Source organism: Dreissena polymorpha, chromosome 14, assembly GCF_020536995.1.
Source record: "Dreissena polymorpha isolate Duluth1 chromosome 14, UMN_Dpol_1.0, whole genome shotgun sequence".
Lineage (NCBI taxonomy): Eukaryota > Metazoa > Mollusca > Bivalvia > Myida > Dreissenidae > Dreissena > Dreissena polymorpha.
The window spans coordinates 67,175,783-67,192,911 of NC_068368.1; the positions used below are offsets into that span (position 1 = coordinate 67,175,783).

At 31.9% G+C, this 17,129-nt stretch overlaps 2 protein-coding genes across 2 annotated transcripts in view; both read left to right on the forward strand.

Moving 5' to 3' along the window:
- Positions 1–12,231, forward strand: part of LOC127857452 (receptor-type tyrosine-protein phosphatase T-like) — a 35,291-nt gene extending 23,060 nt beyond the window's left edge. The window contains exons 12-20 of the mRNA XM_052393847.1: positions 4,712–4,847; positions 5,820–5,948; positions 6,200–6,302; positions 6,425–6,501; positions 6,918–7,049; positions 7,516–7,641; positions 8,066–8,217; positions 8,594–8,729; positions 9,061–12,231. Coding sequence (XP_052249807.1) covers positions 4,712–4,847; positions 5,820–5,948; positions 6,200–6,302; positions 6,425–6,501; positions 6,918–7,049; positions 7,516–7,641; positions 8,066–8,217; positions 8,594–8,729; positions 9,061–9,141 — 1,072 coding nt within the window. The 3' untranslated portion in view covers positions 9,142–12,231. The remainder of the gene's footprint in view (positions 1–4,711; positions 4,848–5,819; positions 5,949–6,199; positions 6,303–6,424; positions 6,502–6,917; positions 7,050–7,515; positions 7,642–8,065; positions 8,218–8,593; positions 8,730–9,060) is intronic.
- A 682-nt stretch (positions 12,232–12,913) lies between these two features.
- LOC127858009 (uncharacterized) lies at positions 12,914–16,403 on the forward strand. The gene is made up of 4 exons (XM_052394848.1): positions 12,914–13,128; positions 13,697–13,814; positions 14,235–14,299; positions 15,465–16,403. Exons 1-4 carry the CDS (start codon positions 12,996–12,998, stop codon positions 15,551–15,553), a joined length of 405 nt encoding a protein of 134 aa, XP_052250808.1. The 5' UTR covers positions 12,914–12,995; the 3' UTR covers positions 15,554–16,403.
- Positions 16,404–17,129: the final 726 nt, after the last annotated feature.

Genomic DNA, 17,129 nt, shown 5'->3' on the forward strand with positions numbered 1-17,129 from the left:
TTCAAAAAGTAAACGGTAAATCTGTCTATTTTTTTGTATTTTTGCTGTATATAGTGTTTCTATAAAAACTTAATTTAAAATATAACATAAATGATACTATTTTGAATTTTATGACATTTTGTTTTTAACCGACCCAATTTTTACTTGGCTGAAATCACTTACATTTCATGGCGCAATTCCATAGATTAAATTTTGTAAAAAATAAATGTCTGTAAAAGAATACTTATTTCATCTTGTTTAAACTTTAAACACCTTTACTGCATCTGTACACACCAACTGCATGCCCATATTTGGAAATTTGAATGAATTGTGGAACTTTTATATACCCCAGGGGTGAAAATAAACTGGACAAAAGCCGAGCGTGAGGGTGGTTTTGAAAAAATCGGTTTATTTTTTTTTTAGCATGGAAAGCTACCTACAAATTTGCATGTAGTTTAGTGAAATGATGCTGATTAGGAAAATAATTAATTAAATTATATTTGGATATGTGCCCATTAGAGGTGCGCAAGCTTAAAAAGGTAGAATTACCGAAATTCCCGTTCTTACACGTTGTAGCATGGATCGGGTATTGAACACGATACACGTGTGTATTAGCACCCTACTGTAGTCCCGGCGGGGTTATCAACTGCACCAATACACCGGTAAGCAACCAGGGGAATATCATATGAAAAAAGAACTATCATGTATGTTTGATGTGTTAAAGTGTGTCACTAAATTTCCCTAACTGCCGATGTCGGCTTTAATTTCGGTATAAACATGCACAGATATTAACATATATATAATGTTATTGCCGGTATGTTATTGGACATTTTGTTTGTCAAATGTTCATTATTTGTATTAAAATTAAGACGATGCTTATTTGCCAGAAAGCGTTTATTTCAAATTCAAAACAAGCAATAATCATACATAATACCAAAATATAAAACTAACAAAATGACAACACTCTCGCTTAACGCAACGTTCAGAAGCACGCGCACTTAACAAAATTATTGCAACTAATGCAAGCTGTAATTAATATGTGACTACTTGCTATACAACCAGTATCATGCGAAAATTGATCTTATTTAATTGTGGTTCCCTCTTTGAATTTATGTTGCCTGTCGACTTTTAGAATAATGTGTCATTAAGAAATGTATTGCTTGCTCTACAACCAGCATCATGCGAAAATGGATCTTATTTAATTGTAAATCCCTCTTTGAACTTAAGTTGTCAGTCGACTTTTAGAATAATGTGTCAGTAATAAATGTTTTTCTTCAGTTTCACATGTTTTTTAAAGAAAATTTAGTGAAAGATGCAAATGTGTCTTATTTATTTTTTTCTGTGTCTTCAATGTATCTTATTTATATGTGACTGCGTGCTTATTTTTTTTTCAAGAAATGAAAGATGCAAATGTGTCTTATTTTAATTTTATCCATGTCTTAAATGTGGCTTATTTATATAAGATAAAATGATATACTGCCAGTGTCATGCAAAAAAGGATCTAATTTCTTAATATCCACATTCACGCTTTGTTCTTTATTAGAACCGTCTTTATTTAGGCTATCTATTTAAAGTACAGATTACTGTGAACTTAATGATTGTGCAACGGTGATGTTGATCCATTATCGTTGTTAATTTAAAATGTAGACAACAAGTTAGCAATTAATGAAATCAGTTATTTTGGAAGTAAATCTAATTTTTTCTGTACAGTAGCCAGGTGGATGTGTATTGAGCGGATAAGATAGGGATCACCACAACAAGTTTCTAATACACAGTATAGACTTCCCCTATTATTATTAATTACCTGATTGAAATAAATAAAGTGTTAAAGATCATTTCATGTGAAAAGCAGGATTTCTGACATAATTTCAATCGTTTTGCTTTTATACACAATTTCACGGAACAATGAATATATTGGCGCGATGGAACACAATTTATAAATCAAGCTGACAGTATAGTATCATTTTTTAATTATGTGTAATTTAATTCGCATCTCTCCCTTAACTCGTTCAATGACACGTGAACTTATATCAATTATAAAACATCACGTGCATCATTAAATATTTTTTTTTAATTATGAAAACATATATGTTCTACATGGTTTTGTTTAGTTTTTTTTCTCAACCAGAGAGACATTATAAAACATTATTATATATAAAGCGCTTTACTTTTCTACATTACATAAAGATATATCGATTTTTTTGTTAAGTGTACGTGCTTGACATATTTATAAAAAGGCAGTGTTTATTTTTGTAATAAAATCGAAAATTGACATTTAATTTGATGCAATCCACATTGTTTAGCGGCCAAGCGCAGTATTCCGCTCTCGGCGGCCGATGGTGTATTGCAATATATACAATGAAAAGCTGGGTTTCTGACATAATTTCAATCGTTTTGTTGACGCGGAAGTGCTTTTTGGTGGCCCAAAATACTATTGTTCCCTTTATTTAAACCTAAATCAGTATTTTTTTACATTTGAAGGTTTGTACAGCGGGGATTTCGGTACCGGCGCGGGTTTATGTGCTTGTTAAGAATTACCGAAATCCCCGCTAAGAGGCAACATATTATCCTGATTTATGCTTTGATTAAACATTGATAACTAAATTGCAAAAGTGTATAGCATATTGTAAATAAGGTAGTACGATATCATTTGTTTCATCAGATTTGTTTGGAAAATACTTTCTGAAGACTTATTATTACTATGTCATGTTATATTTACATATACTTTTGTGTAACCAATGTTTTAAATGTACATTTTACCTTTTTTACATTCGTTTACACATTTTTCACATTAATAAACTATTTAATAATGGAAAAAATATTCTGATAAGAGTGTTTAAATGATTAACACTAATATGATTGTGTACAAATCAACATTGATGCAAAGCCAAAACCCAAACATAATGACATATAGACCCTTTAAGGCGTAATATGGGGGCTTGGCGTAAACATGGGTGATTTCGGCTCTGGGCGTACGAATGTAGCAGTACCGAAATCCCCGCTAATTATTTTCCAAAAGAAGTAACCGAATGGGAGATAATACATGTCACTGGTTGCTAATGAAAAAAAACACTATAATAATTTTGTTGACACTTGAAGGTTTGTACAGCAGGATTTCGGTACCGGCGCGCGTTTAAGTTCTAGTGTAGAATTACCGAAATCCCCACTGAGAGGCAACTTAATGCTGTCAAGAGTGCTTAATAATTAAAATTAATATCATTTTTTTGCACCTTAACATTCATGTGAAGTCAAAAACCATTCATACCGATGACCTATTGACCCTTTAAGGCGTAAATATGGGGATTTCGGTACTAGGCGGGCGAATGTAGAATTACCGAAATCCCCTTTTCATCATCGCACATTAGTGTAACATAAATTTTAACACAATATATGTAGGGAAACTCATATGATTCGCGTAATGTGAAAATGATTATTATGCTATAATTCGACCACGAAACTTGACGTGACTTAATACCGGACATTATGGAATGGGGCTACGCTTGCCGTATTTGACATAAGACACATTTTCGCAAATTATCTTATCAATGCTTATATGAATTTGATTGCTATAATCTAATGCGTATTCGACACGGAATTATTGTCAAGGTTTTTCATTTTGTCAATATTTATCATAGCAGGGGACATTGCTGACATCAATATGGATACTGTTTTCATTTTCTGTCGAGAAATGATATGACTTATTATCAAGATTATTTTATAGTACGGTAGCGTTCTCTTCACAAGTGAGATTTATTTGTACTGGTAAATTGCTCTTATACTCACCATTCGGACTCGACGAACGGCTCGAATAAAAATGTTAGTCGCTTTAAAGTACAAATTCATCATATTGAGCACGATTATTATTATTATTATTTTTTTTTTTATTATTATTATTATTATTATTATTATTATTATTATTATTATAATTATTATTATTATATAGCTTTTAGAAACTTATACCTTAAAAAAAATCCCATTGGAAAAAAAAATCCCATGGGAAAAAAATCCCATGGGACAAAAAAATCCCATGGGAAAAAAATCCCATGGGATTTTTTTATAATTTTAAAACACGATATAACGCGTTGAAATCGCGAGAAATGCTCATCATTTGTTAAAAGGTAGTGTTTCTGAAGGTTACATGAATAAATCTCTAAAAATCAGCAAAAAATCCCATGGGATTTTTTTTTCCCATAAAAAAATGGGATTTTTTTTCTATCAAAGTAAATTGAACGAAAATAAGCACAAATGCTTTAACAATGCTTAAAATCGATAACTAAGCACAAACGAACGTGTTTTATGTTTTTGAAAATCCCATGGGATTTTTTCTCCCATAAAAAAAGCTGGAGAAAAATCCCATGGGAAAAACCAAAATTCCCATGGGATAATGAAAAATCCCATGGGATATTACAAAAATCCCATGGGAACCCCAACTTTGCAAATAAAGTTCATAGTGAAGAAAACGCATTTAACAAGCAAAAATAACCAATTATTAATCACAAGTTAGACTTTTATCTTATACTTTATCACAAATAAGCAAACCTTCAAGAAAAAGGGTACTTAAGTTTGCGAAATTTCGGTTTCGCAAAGTTTTTCCGGTGGCCGTTGAAATACGTTTCCATATAAAGTGCACTTACACATTGATATAATGAATCTTGTTTGGTTCCACCTCAGTAACTGTGAAGGCCGCACGGGGACGAATACCATTTATAATGCGTATTTGATCTCACTTCAGTGCTGGTATAGGTCGAACGGGGACTTACATTGCCCTGGACATTCTTGTACACGAAGGCGAGGCAGAAGGAGCCGTTGACATACAAGGATGTGTGCTGAACATGCGGAGGAACAGGGTCAACATGGTGCAGACAGCGGTACTGGGAAATAATATTATATTTATGTGAAATTAAAATATTAAAAATTACTAAAAGTTATTTTAGCCTCGACTAATTTATGCTGTACATCCCCTTTTCGTTCATGCCAGAGGACTTAATATGTACATGAAATAGAGGATCTGGCACGAGTTGTCATATCATACCATATTTTATAAAACGGGTTCAGGAATTTTGACGTTGCAACGTCATTTCAGCAAAATAACAAAAGGCGATTGATCAATAAACGAAAACTAAGACAATGAAAACGCTTAAAAATGGTGTATTACACATGTGTAATATTAAACAAATGAAATGGTTGTATTACATGGGAAACAGGGTATAGCATGTGATAAATGGATGTACGTATATGATGTAAATTGATGTGCGATGCTAGGAAATACATTTGTATTTACATATACATATTTAGAGATTACTTCTGAACCAAATATGATAATTTCATCTCATTCAAACAGGTTTAAACACTTCAGTTTTATTCATTATTATGTGTTCGATACGATTATCAACACTACCGATACCTCGCCTTCAACCCACACACCTTATTTTGGCTTAGTAAATTTTAGTACAAATAAGAAACATATTCTATATATGCCAATGAGAATATATCTAATGGTTACAAGGTAGAAATCCGTCCTTTTTCGCTTTAAAACTTAAACATAATCACGTTTGTCGAAATGGACGTTAACGTCTAGAAATCATACTTTCAGTTTTAAAAGCTGTATCGTTGGAAAAATAATAAATTACTTTCTAATTTGGCTATAGATTTCATGACAATTTTGCACACTTTTAAATTGCGTCTTTATGTATTGATTAACATGTATTTCATTTCAAAGTCAGAGGCAAGGTGTGTGGCTTTAAACTGAAGTCTTCATTACCTTGTGCAGCTAACTATTTCCGTTTCTATGTTTTTCTTAATTGTATTAAAGTGACCGTCGTCACTCTGTTTGCAATTAGGAGCAATACGAGTTTCTACACAAGGCTCTAGCGCATGCTCTGACGATGGAGAGCGCCCCGATCTCTGTTCACCAGTTCCAAATGCACGCTACTAGTATGGATCAAAGCGCCAAGCAAAAGGTATTCAAGGTATATACTATTTTATATATAAAAATCATACTTTGGAAAGCCGTATGTATAACCATGTGTGAAGTTCAAAAAGTAAACTATTAATTTGAAAAGTACACGGATGACATGTGATTCGTTAAGACATAATGTGTCGAATCATAAAACATTTGATAGTCTTCACAATAAAATGAAAAACATAATTTGAAATACATATTTTCCAATTCTTAAAGAATATTTTACATCAAACTGATTACTAGTATATTACATTGCAGCAACTTGTCTCTTTTGCCAACAATTTATCAAACGCTGAGATGAAAGCCCTGAAACGCAACACAACTCTGACAAACAAAAACAGAGAGGGTGCCGATATCCCAAGTAAGTATTATGACGCTTATGATATGTTTGTTATCAAACATCGAACCTCTTATTTAAATATATCAATAAACATGCACAGTGATATGTTAAAAGTTTTAAAACGTTCCTCTGAATCTGTCTAGGCGACGAAAACCGACCCCGCCTCTATCTGCCAGGACGTTCTGACACAAGTGACTATATCAATGCCGTCTACATGGACGTATGTATACTAACAGTTTTACCATGGAATATGTTACCATTCGAGAAGTACAAACGCGAGCATATCAATTATAAAAATATAAAATCAAATAATTTAAGGTGTTTGAATACCAGAAAAGGATGATATGCAGGACACGATTGTTCGGTTTCTACGTAACACTTAAAAAACGTACAAACGTCTTTTTTCCGAATATTGATTAAGCGCCAGTAAAAACCCCTGGATTTATTTCTTTTATGCATCTGAATATGTTGTTTTCCTGTGTTACAATATCATTAGAAAGTAATCGGTACTTTCGACCATTTGAATATCATTAAAGCCCATGGAATGATAACAATTAGTTTTCTTGAAAATTCGTCGGAACTTTCAGTATTTCTATTTTGAAAAGCATCTTAATGGTTCGTAATCACTCATTGTAGAGTTTCAAGGTCAAACGCCGGTATATCGCGGCCCAGTCCCCGTTATCCGGCACCGTTCAAGACTTCCTTACACTGATCTTCCAAGAAAACTGCACGGTGATAGTGAGCTTCCACGATCTCATAACTGACAAGGTACTGTATTATTTTACTTATTGTTCATACACTTTCAATTACTTTTTGTAAAATGATTTTCATTCCAATTCTTAATTATATAGTAAGTGCTAGGGTGAATGGTTAAGACTTTATTCTGTTTAACATCCCCATTTGTGTTTTTGACATTCAAGGGCGGCGACCCAATTATAAATACGTTTTGTATTTTAGAAGAAATATGTTCTTTACTTTTTGTGTTATGAAATTTGTTATGTTTTTTTTCTTTTGCAATAAGATTTACTCATAGAGAATAACATTGCTATTATGACATGAATAGAATTCCATATTTTGATAATAAAAAAGGGATTTATTATATTAGTATATTTCAATTATACAAAATATATGTGCATAAGAAATTATAACGCTCGTTTACTGTTTTACATACTTACTGTGTGACGATTATATTATAGAACCGTAAGCTCATGTGATGATATTGGTCGTACTGTAGGTTGGAGTCTTCTATCCGGCGGACAATCAGGTGTTGGTGGTTAAGGACTTCGAGGTGACAACTGACAGGAAAGTTGACAAGAGAGACAACTGGGTGCTGCGCACGCTTTCACTTAAATACAAAAAAGTAAGAATATAAATTCCATTAGCTTGAACCAAATCAAATATAAAACGAGTAACATATGTTCTTTTGAAGATGAGTGTTTGTGTTCTAGTTTGTTTTGTCCAGTCTTTTATAATCCTGTGATCACTTTCATTAAGGTAAGGACTTCATAATTGTGACAGGGGTTTCTCTCCTGGAAAGATAATGTTTATAAAACAATTTACATACACTACACTATGCAGTTATAAATTATTCATGAAATTTAAATGTGTGTAACAATACCCAAATTTCACACAGATGAAAAATAAGAAATTACCAATACGTACAACATATTTTACACTCACTATTTATTTATTGGATGAAAACAATTTGCGTCCCAAGATAAAGAGGTTTGAAGAGACTTCCGAGCCAGTTAACTAAGTTAAATAAGTCCAATGTTTTCATTTAGGACGGCAGGGAGAAAGCCGTGACCCACATCCAGTACACTGACTGGCCACAGGATAGCAATGTACCAACATCTCCGGAAAGTTTTATCCATGTCATCCAGTTTGTTGGGCAACGTGCAGATGCTTCGAGTGGACCAATTGTTCTACATTGCTTGTATGGAAAACGTTTTTCATCTGAAAATTTATCATGCACAGTACGATTAATGCCATTCATTGAAGAAGTGTACTCGAATATATTGATGTTATAGGTCTATTTGCCGTGTTATCGACTATTTTGTAAAGTACCGACATGTTTTTACATGTTTTATAATATTTGCACGAGAAAAGATATCACATAACTATTTTGTCGTTGAACTTCTGATGAAACTTGTTATAAATAATGTATCATTATAAAACATCAAAAATTAGTGTAAGTTTTGAATGTGTTTTCCCAAACTTAAGTAACTCTTCACAATACCACAATGTGTTTTAATATCCACATGCATGCATACGTTTGGAACTATGTTGTTTTATTGCTTGCTTGTTTGCAGAGACGGCGCGAAACACTGCGGACTGTTCTGTACGGTGTCTAACTTACTTGAGAAGATGGAAATGGAACAGGAAGTCAGTGTGGTGAACGAGGTCAGGAGGGTACAAACAAGGAGGAGGAAGGCCATTGCAAACATGGTACGTTATCTACAATGTCTGAATGCCGTTAAGTATATTAGACCGTGAACGTCAAAGATGGTTACAATGTGTTTAGCGATAAACCAATAATAGGGGTTCATTGATAAGCGTTCTGGTATAAATATCATATTTAATCATTTTTGTAATATTAAATGCGCTTTAACGTATTTAAATTTAAATGATTTAAGATCAATTTAAAAAATGTTGGATTAATTAAGTACTTCATCGTTAAACATGGCAAAATTGTGTGTAAATTTATAGATGACTGATGATTAAATAGTGCACTAAAACATATATTAAACACAGTGGAATTAAGTGTTGTCTTTTTCAGGAACAGTTCAACTTCTGTTACGAGTGCGTCCTGCAACAGATTGGTTCCTCAAATACTTATTCAAACGTTGGAGTGAAGTGAATCTCACTATTGCACTGATTAAACAAGTTGCGGATTCTCCAATAAAGAATATAGTTTCGATGACCTTCTGTGACACGTTTTATGACAGCAGCTGTAACTGCCTAGAATGTGTTTTCAAAAATGTTGATTTAACACATTATGTATGCATGTTCAGAACAACAAAATAGCAATTCTGACTAAGAAACATATATTTAAAACACAATTTTTTTCATAGTACATGCACTTACTTTTTTTTAATACGACAATCTGTAAATAAGTCTCTGGTATGTAAAAGCTTAACAATATATTTATTTTACTGCCACGAATGGTAAATATTTTAGTTTACTAATTATATTTTTACACATATATTATTTTTTGTAACTTCATTTTAGTATTTCCATTGTGAACATATTATATATGTTTTTTCTGTGCAATTTAAAATGAGTATATTTGTTTCACGACGCTTTTCGATAATAAGTATGGTACCTAGCATATATGAAGACTATTGTTGATGTGAGAAAAACATCTTCAAATCAGTGTGGAGTCTATTAATTATTTAAAGGTAACAACTATCGAAATGCATTTCACATTTTCATAAAGGTATAGGCAAAGAAACAAAAACAACAAGGACAAACAAAGCAAAGAGTGTGTGTTGTTGAAAGATTGGATTTTATAAGACTATTGGTGGTATGTGAAAAATAGTTAAATTAGTTACGATTTCATTCATAATTTAAAAGTAAACGGGATTGAATAGCATAACACAAGTACACGAACGTATTAAGACACAATAACAAGATTAAACATGAATAAAACAATGAGTGTGTTGCATTTAGGTAGTTGTAATAATTTTGCATAAAATGCGCTGAGCGCGTATCAAATATATATGCGTGGTTCTGTGTTCTCTCGATTATTTCGTCGCGATCAATTGTATCATTCCAAACAAAATACAAAAGCATCTATATGTGGCTTGTGTGTTCCTTTTTGCGTTCAAACGTAAAATATTCAGCCATTACAAGAATACCACTGCGTTTATTACGTGTGCCTTGTTGGAATCAGTTTTGGTTCATTAACAGAATGAAATAATTCCAGAATGTATTGTTATGTGTTTTCGCTTTTCTTACATTTTGTAAATAAAGTCGTTAATGTCCATTCAAAACGTTAGAATGTCTTGACAATCTCAGAACACATGTATATTTGTTTCAGAATACATTACTCATATCACATACAATTGACGGAACTTGATTGAGTTGTTGGAGGTCGATATTGTTTGATAAAATACCCATGAAGTTTTTATATTTGAAAGTTTTGTCACAGCAGTTCATTTGATTGGTTTGCTGAAGGTGGCTTTTTGGTTAATGTCTGAATTAGAGAGCGTGTCTTTATCAAATTATTCGAAATCGTAATGATTGTGTATTAGTTTGCGTGATTTATAAACAACTTTGCTAATTTTTTTTTGTTAAGCATGTAGTGTGGTTTTGCATAACCGAGCTCTTTTTTTATTGAATTCATGTTTCCACTCAACAGGTATGACAATTTTAATGTATTTTATTTAGTCTGTTTTATCTATTGACTTAAAGATTTCTTTTATGTTGAAAAGTGTAAAATTATATTTTTATATGGTGTATATGTATTCAATGTATTTATTACCTTTTTTCAAACCATGTTTAATAACGAAATGTGCATTATCTCTTTTCAAACATGAATTATTTTAAATTATTTGTTTATGCATTGGAAGTCCGCCTTCTTCCGAAGAGACGCTCAGCCAACAACACAGAATTGTTTTAAGAACTCGGATTTTATGTTAAGATCTTTTTCTTCCTGTCATGACAAATTGATTCAAAAAATAACTTTCCGCCATAATTACTAACCCAATTGTTATCTATTCTAATTGATTTAAATTTTGGTTGAAATAATAAACAATTTATCTTTTAGCGATTTTAGTATATGTCAATATGTAACATTTTTGAACCCATCCTCGTCATAATTTTGTACGATTTTTGTTTTCTTAATGGCAACCGTATATTTTAGTTTTTTTTGTCACAACGAAACGCGAAACATACCGATTGTGTTTTTAGTTGCATTTAAAATACATAATGGATAAACAAGCTTGAATTAAAGAAAATAATCAAAACTGTAATTGTTCCAATTAACGATAGCTGCCAACGCGTCCTTGTATTTAAACAAGTTTTCAAAGCATGATTATTTTATTTATATTCGTTAACATTACTTTTACTGGTGTGTTGATAAATCCTTTCCCTGAAGCTGAGGCATGATTAGAGCTCCATATCAATTGTTTAAGTTTGCAAAACTCATTTGTCAATGTTTAAGGATGTTATATATTTATTTCTATTTAATGTTTGTCGGGATATTAATTCAAACTATTACTTGACTTCATGATTTGCATTTATGTTTCAAGCGATATGCACGATTCGTCTGTTATAAAACAGGCCATATCAGAAAAAAAGAGACTGTTTTGTTCCACATTATTTGTTTCAATGCGACTAATAAAAATGGTCGGCGTTAAAAGATCGCCTTGTCCTCCCCCATTTTTACACTAAAAAACAAAAAAATGCCTTTTATTTGTAACGCATGATTTTGCTTTTTTTTAAGAATAACAGAACCCATTAAAAAGTATATTTATTCAACCCGACATGCATAAGGTATTTAAACCTAAATTCATGATCGAGACTGTCAAGTCAACTATTAAAATCCGGAAAAAATGAGACCGGTTGCGTAAGTTTCACTATTTTTGTTTCAATAATTTAATTTCAACGTCTTTGCTATTCGCCTATGTTTATTTACTTTTTAAATTCGAGTTGATTTCTACTGATTACATAACTTATATTAAAAATATATTTTGTTGCTTTTTGTAATTAGCGTTTAAAATTGAAACGGTCCTCCAGTAGTCATGCAGATGGTGTCTATTCTGTTTCTTGGGTTATTAAATTAATATGCTTTGTTTTTGCTTATCTTTTAATTTTATTTGGCAATTGGTATCTAAAGAAAAAATTAAGGTAGCTTACAACATATTGCTTATTATATGTCGAAATACATTATACTATACTTTTTACTACACAACATTTATGAATATATCATGTAATAAAAATTTACAACAAGAAGCTAATTTGCATTTATTATTATTTTATTTATTTATTTATTTGATACTTGAGACACGTATTGCTATTAATAATTTTAAATAAAAACTGTAATATTATGAAACACTAATTTTCTACATCACCTTTTTCTATTCGCATAATCTTTATTCGATGTTGAACCTTCAAATAAATATTTCCGAGCATACATTTCAAACATGTGCTTACTTCCTGTACAGTGTTAAGCGCAAAATAACTGCAACACGTACATGCCTTAAAGTGTCAGTACTTTCATAGTTTTATGTATCAATTTGTTAACATTTACTCGTACGACAATCAATGAGCAGTAAATAATATTTACAAAAATACGACTCCAATATCCGAATAAACTCGTAAACCGGTGTATTAAAACCACAAAAAATGATGTGGTAAACTTTAAAAAATAAATATTTATAAAAGTCGAAACTATATTTAGTATTGTCAAGCTTATCGTTGAAAACTATCTTATTGCAGGATTGGTTTGAAATTATTGTCTGATAGAGAACAATATCGGCCTTTAACATATGCAATACACGATAAATCAACAATGCATGCTCATGACTATGTAGACACATGGGCAATTGTTAGTTCCGAAATTGAAAGTCTTTGTGGTTACATCAATAATGATATAATTTCCTTTAAATGCAAGATACGCAGTCTTTTCTAATGAAGTAAACGCATAAGTAGTGTTTTCTTATTCAATATTAATATTAGAAGTTTAAATAAATTGTACGTGTTCGCTAAATGTTTTGGTGTTTTAGTAAAACTAATTCTTTAAAACAAACATTTACGAAGTTACGTGATTGCTGGAGATATACAGTACAAGTTCGACGTGTACCCAACGGAATGTATACCCGGATTTATACAGAGGCATATGGTAAAGAAAATAAGTGTTTTGTATTTTGTACATTTCAGAGCAAGTTTTATGCATTACCTTTAAGGGACAGTCATAACACAATAAATGGATTCCGTCTGCCCTTTTCTTATATCATACAAAATAAGAAATTTAATAGAAACAACTAAGCGAACTGTAAAAACAAAGCCCAAGCGGGCATCAAACTAATGCCCAATACAAAAAAAGTGATTTGTATCTCACAATGCATAAGCTTCTGTCATGATAAATTGAGGTTTATACGTTCGTTATTATCCCTTCTAATTTAATGGAAGTGTTTTGACGAGCAAAATACATACAATATCTAAAATATCTAAACATTGCCTGAAATCAAGTATCGACTTAGCCTTCTGAATTGTATTGTGAGTGTCAAACGCGCTCTCTTTACAGATTTAGTTCTAAATGATGCAGCGTAGTGATGTACATGAAACATCTGCTTGGTTCCGTTCAAATCGTCTTTGGCTTATTTCTCTTCTTGTTTTATTATATTAAATCAGTACGGTCTTGGTTAAATTCTGCTTAATGAGCTTAATAAAATCATACCATTTTGTAGACTCAATGGCGAGTGAAGCTGATGATATTGCTAAGTTTACGGCTACAGTAATAGCCGTTGCTATCACCATCGGCGTTGCGATAACATTTCTGAGCATTGTATTATTGGTGTTTTTCAGGTAAAGCTATTTTAAATCATTTATTGAAAGCAATAATACTCATAAGAGCGTATTCTTGGCAGTACTACTTCATCGAAATGAAAAACATAACGACTCTTGAATAAATGAGATACAGATACATTTTGGAGCGTGTTACATACTGTCGTTCTTCTTACCTACATACCTATAAACGAAAACGTTTGCGTTTTGGATCTATGTTAGCAATCAAGACAGTCATTCGCAGAAATTGTTGATTTAGAATCATTCGAATTATTGACGCCCACACTCGGATAAGCCTATTTTATATTGCCCCATACTTGAACAAAAATAAATTGATCAACTAAATATTGATTAAATTAACTTTATTAATTTAAGAAAGACTTAAAATACAAACCTTTGAATACTACACATCAATTAAGTGCACATATTTTTCATATATAGGATGAGAGAAAACGGAGGAAAAAGAGCAGTCAAAGAGGATAACAGCTACACTAGAATTGACAGTGGTATGGAGAATTTATTCATGTTTGCGTTTTGTATAAGATTCATGTGATAAACGAGTATTGCTGTGGTCTTGGGTTGTGGGGGGAAGCCGGAGTACCCGGAGTAAACCAAACCTGTCCGGTATGGTGACCACCTACAAAATTCACATGCTGCCGGGAACATTACTCGAACCCGGGTCGCTTTGGTGGAGAAACGAAATTACCAACCACTGCGCTAGCGGGATAGCCAATGATTATTGTATTTTTGTATAATTGTATTTTTATTATTATTATTATTATTATTATTATTATTATTATTATTATTATTATTATTATTATTATTATTGTATTATAGATGAGTAATCCAATAAATGTACGCGTGTTATACCAGTGAGTTATTCAGACCAATTTTGGTATTCATCCACTTAAAACTATAATTGCTTAATTTTGTGACGATTTTTTTTTATGACTTTCTGGTTAATCTGTCTAACTATGTCCAATGTTGATTTCGCTCATTTGTCACTGTATATCAAATAATGGAATATGATAAACATATCGAGGACTGAACGGAACACTCTTGTAACTTTTTCTAAAATCATTGTTTAACAATTTCAGTCATATTTTCCATTGAAATTTATTGCATATGCCTTAATGATATAATGACCATATTTCTATTAACAAACAATTAAAATGTTGTGTGCAACACCAATAGTGATAAACAGTTACATTCAAATTTTCTATTTTGTATCTTCTTATTATTGTTTCAAAGTGGACAAGTGTTAATCATGATGAGTTTTGAGTAATTTTTCGGATAATGATGTCATCAATATGATGCTGGTATTTAAAATATAGTAAAGGTTATATTTTGTTATTCAACACATTCAAAAATAGCAAATAAACCAAACTGAAATCTAATACAGTTTAAGGTCAGTCAGTTTAAAAAAACGTATTTGAATTCTGGTTATCACTTATTTTCTTTAAACTTTATAAAGACACTAATTCACGCAAATCAGAAATGTTTACCCTTGCTATAAAAAGGAGATAAAACAATGTCATGTAATCCCTCTGTATAGAACTGGACAGTATTACTAATTCAAAAATGTGTCTATATAACCAACAAATATATATCAGCTCGTACTTATTAAACTCAAAATGATGCTTATGTTGTACCTGATGATGTTACTTACAGATAACCTGACTGAAGCTACTTCGGCGAGATCGAATTACAACCAATTGGCTGACACAAGAGACATTCATACATATGTCGAGCTGAACTAGAATTATTTTGTGGTACACTGAATCTGTATTTCTGCAAAAGCAAGGAAGTTATCAATAAGAAGAATGCAGACAGTATACAATGTTTGTTTCAACGAGTATTAATGCAGCCACAACTTGTTTAAACCTTCGATATTTTCCATTACTTTTTGCGGCAAAGATTATACTTTTATGGAGTACACATAACACTGGGCAAACATGAGTTTCCTTGTATGTAGGTGTAATACGATGCTGTTGTAAAGAGGCAATTATGATCAAACAAAGGGGAAATATTTTATTTATTAAAAGTAACTGCATTCAGCAAGTACAACTAGGCAATAGAAACATCGCTCATGAAAAGCTTTAGGACTGCCGTGATATGACATAAACACTGTTGGACACAGCAAAAGAAAAATCCAGCAAACACATATAGATTCGTGCAAAACATTAATAGTAAAATCGTAACAAGCCGAAAAACAGAATGGACAAAAAATACAATAAAATTATATATGACACAATACGATGATATAGTAGGTCCTTCCATCTTAGATCAGCAGGTAGACGCTCAGTGTCAGAACAGAACAGAACAGAACATTTTATTTAAGACTTGTACAAGTACATCGTCTTCAATACATATACATATATAATACATAAAACAAAATGACATAGCATTAAGTGAAAGGGTTATACAAACTTATTAGTTAAACAATACATAATCGAGAATTTATTCGGAGATGAACTGTGTTTCAGTTATTAACAAAATTGTGTGTGTTTCTGTAGTTTAGAGCGTCCTTAACAAACTTACAAAGATTATTTATATCTGTCTTATTACATGAGGTCAAACGTTGTTTTAATAAAAATACAGAAGGTTTAATATAGTAATATTGTTTAATATATTTCTTTCTTATTACAGTATAACACTTGCATACAATGACAAAATGGTACTCGTCCTCAATATCACTAGAATTGCAAAAGGTACAATATCTTTCTTCTCTAGTGTCACAGTTCAGAAGATTGTATGCAACTTTGCCGAAAACGTAATGAGGGTATACATGGTTAATATAACGTATACGCCGTTATATAAATATATAACGTTACTATTACATAACGTTACTCAAGACACACATTCCTCCCATCATAAAATATGAAAAACAAATAGACCAACGATTTATAAGTTCTTAATTTATTAAATTATTTTTCTCAAACTACGGTCAATGCGATAGGTTCAATTAACACATCGCAGGTTAATGGTATTCGCTTATATTTCGTTTGTGCCTGACCCATGCACGTAGAGTCAAGGAACGGTAATCCAGAATAGGCAGGCATTTGACACGTTCTCGCTGAGTCTGTTTAGTAAGTGCCCTCGCCTTACATGCAATAATTGAAATATTGAACTGTTTTACCAGTTTACAAGTCAGATTATACACTTCCAATGGCAAAACACATGTAATTATGCTATTTCTAAGCATGAAGTTCAATGCGACCATACGCCACGGCCCTACATTACGTAACAACCACCTCCCGTCTTTACACAATATGGCTAGCCTGCATATAAACTACGAAAATAATACAAAACCCTATTTACACCTACTTCTACTAC

What these genes read in the sequence shown, in the direction of transcription:
- LOC127858009 (XM_052394848.1), top strand. Translation starts at nt 12,996, where the DNA reads ATGTTTTGGTGTTTTAGTAAAACTAATTCTTTAAAACAAACATTTACG. An exon ending in GATTTATACAGAGGCATATG is followed by an intron (nt 13,129 to 13,696) that starts GTAAAGAAAATA and finishes ACCATTTTGTAG; the next exon opens with ACTCAATGGCGAGTGAAGCT. An exon ending in CTACACTAGAATTGACAGTG is followed by an intron (nt 14,300 to 15,464) that starts GTATGGAGAATT and finishes TGTTACTTACAG; the next exon opens with ATAACCTGACTGAAGCTACT.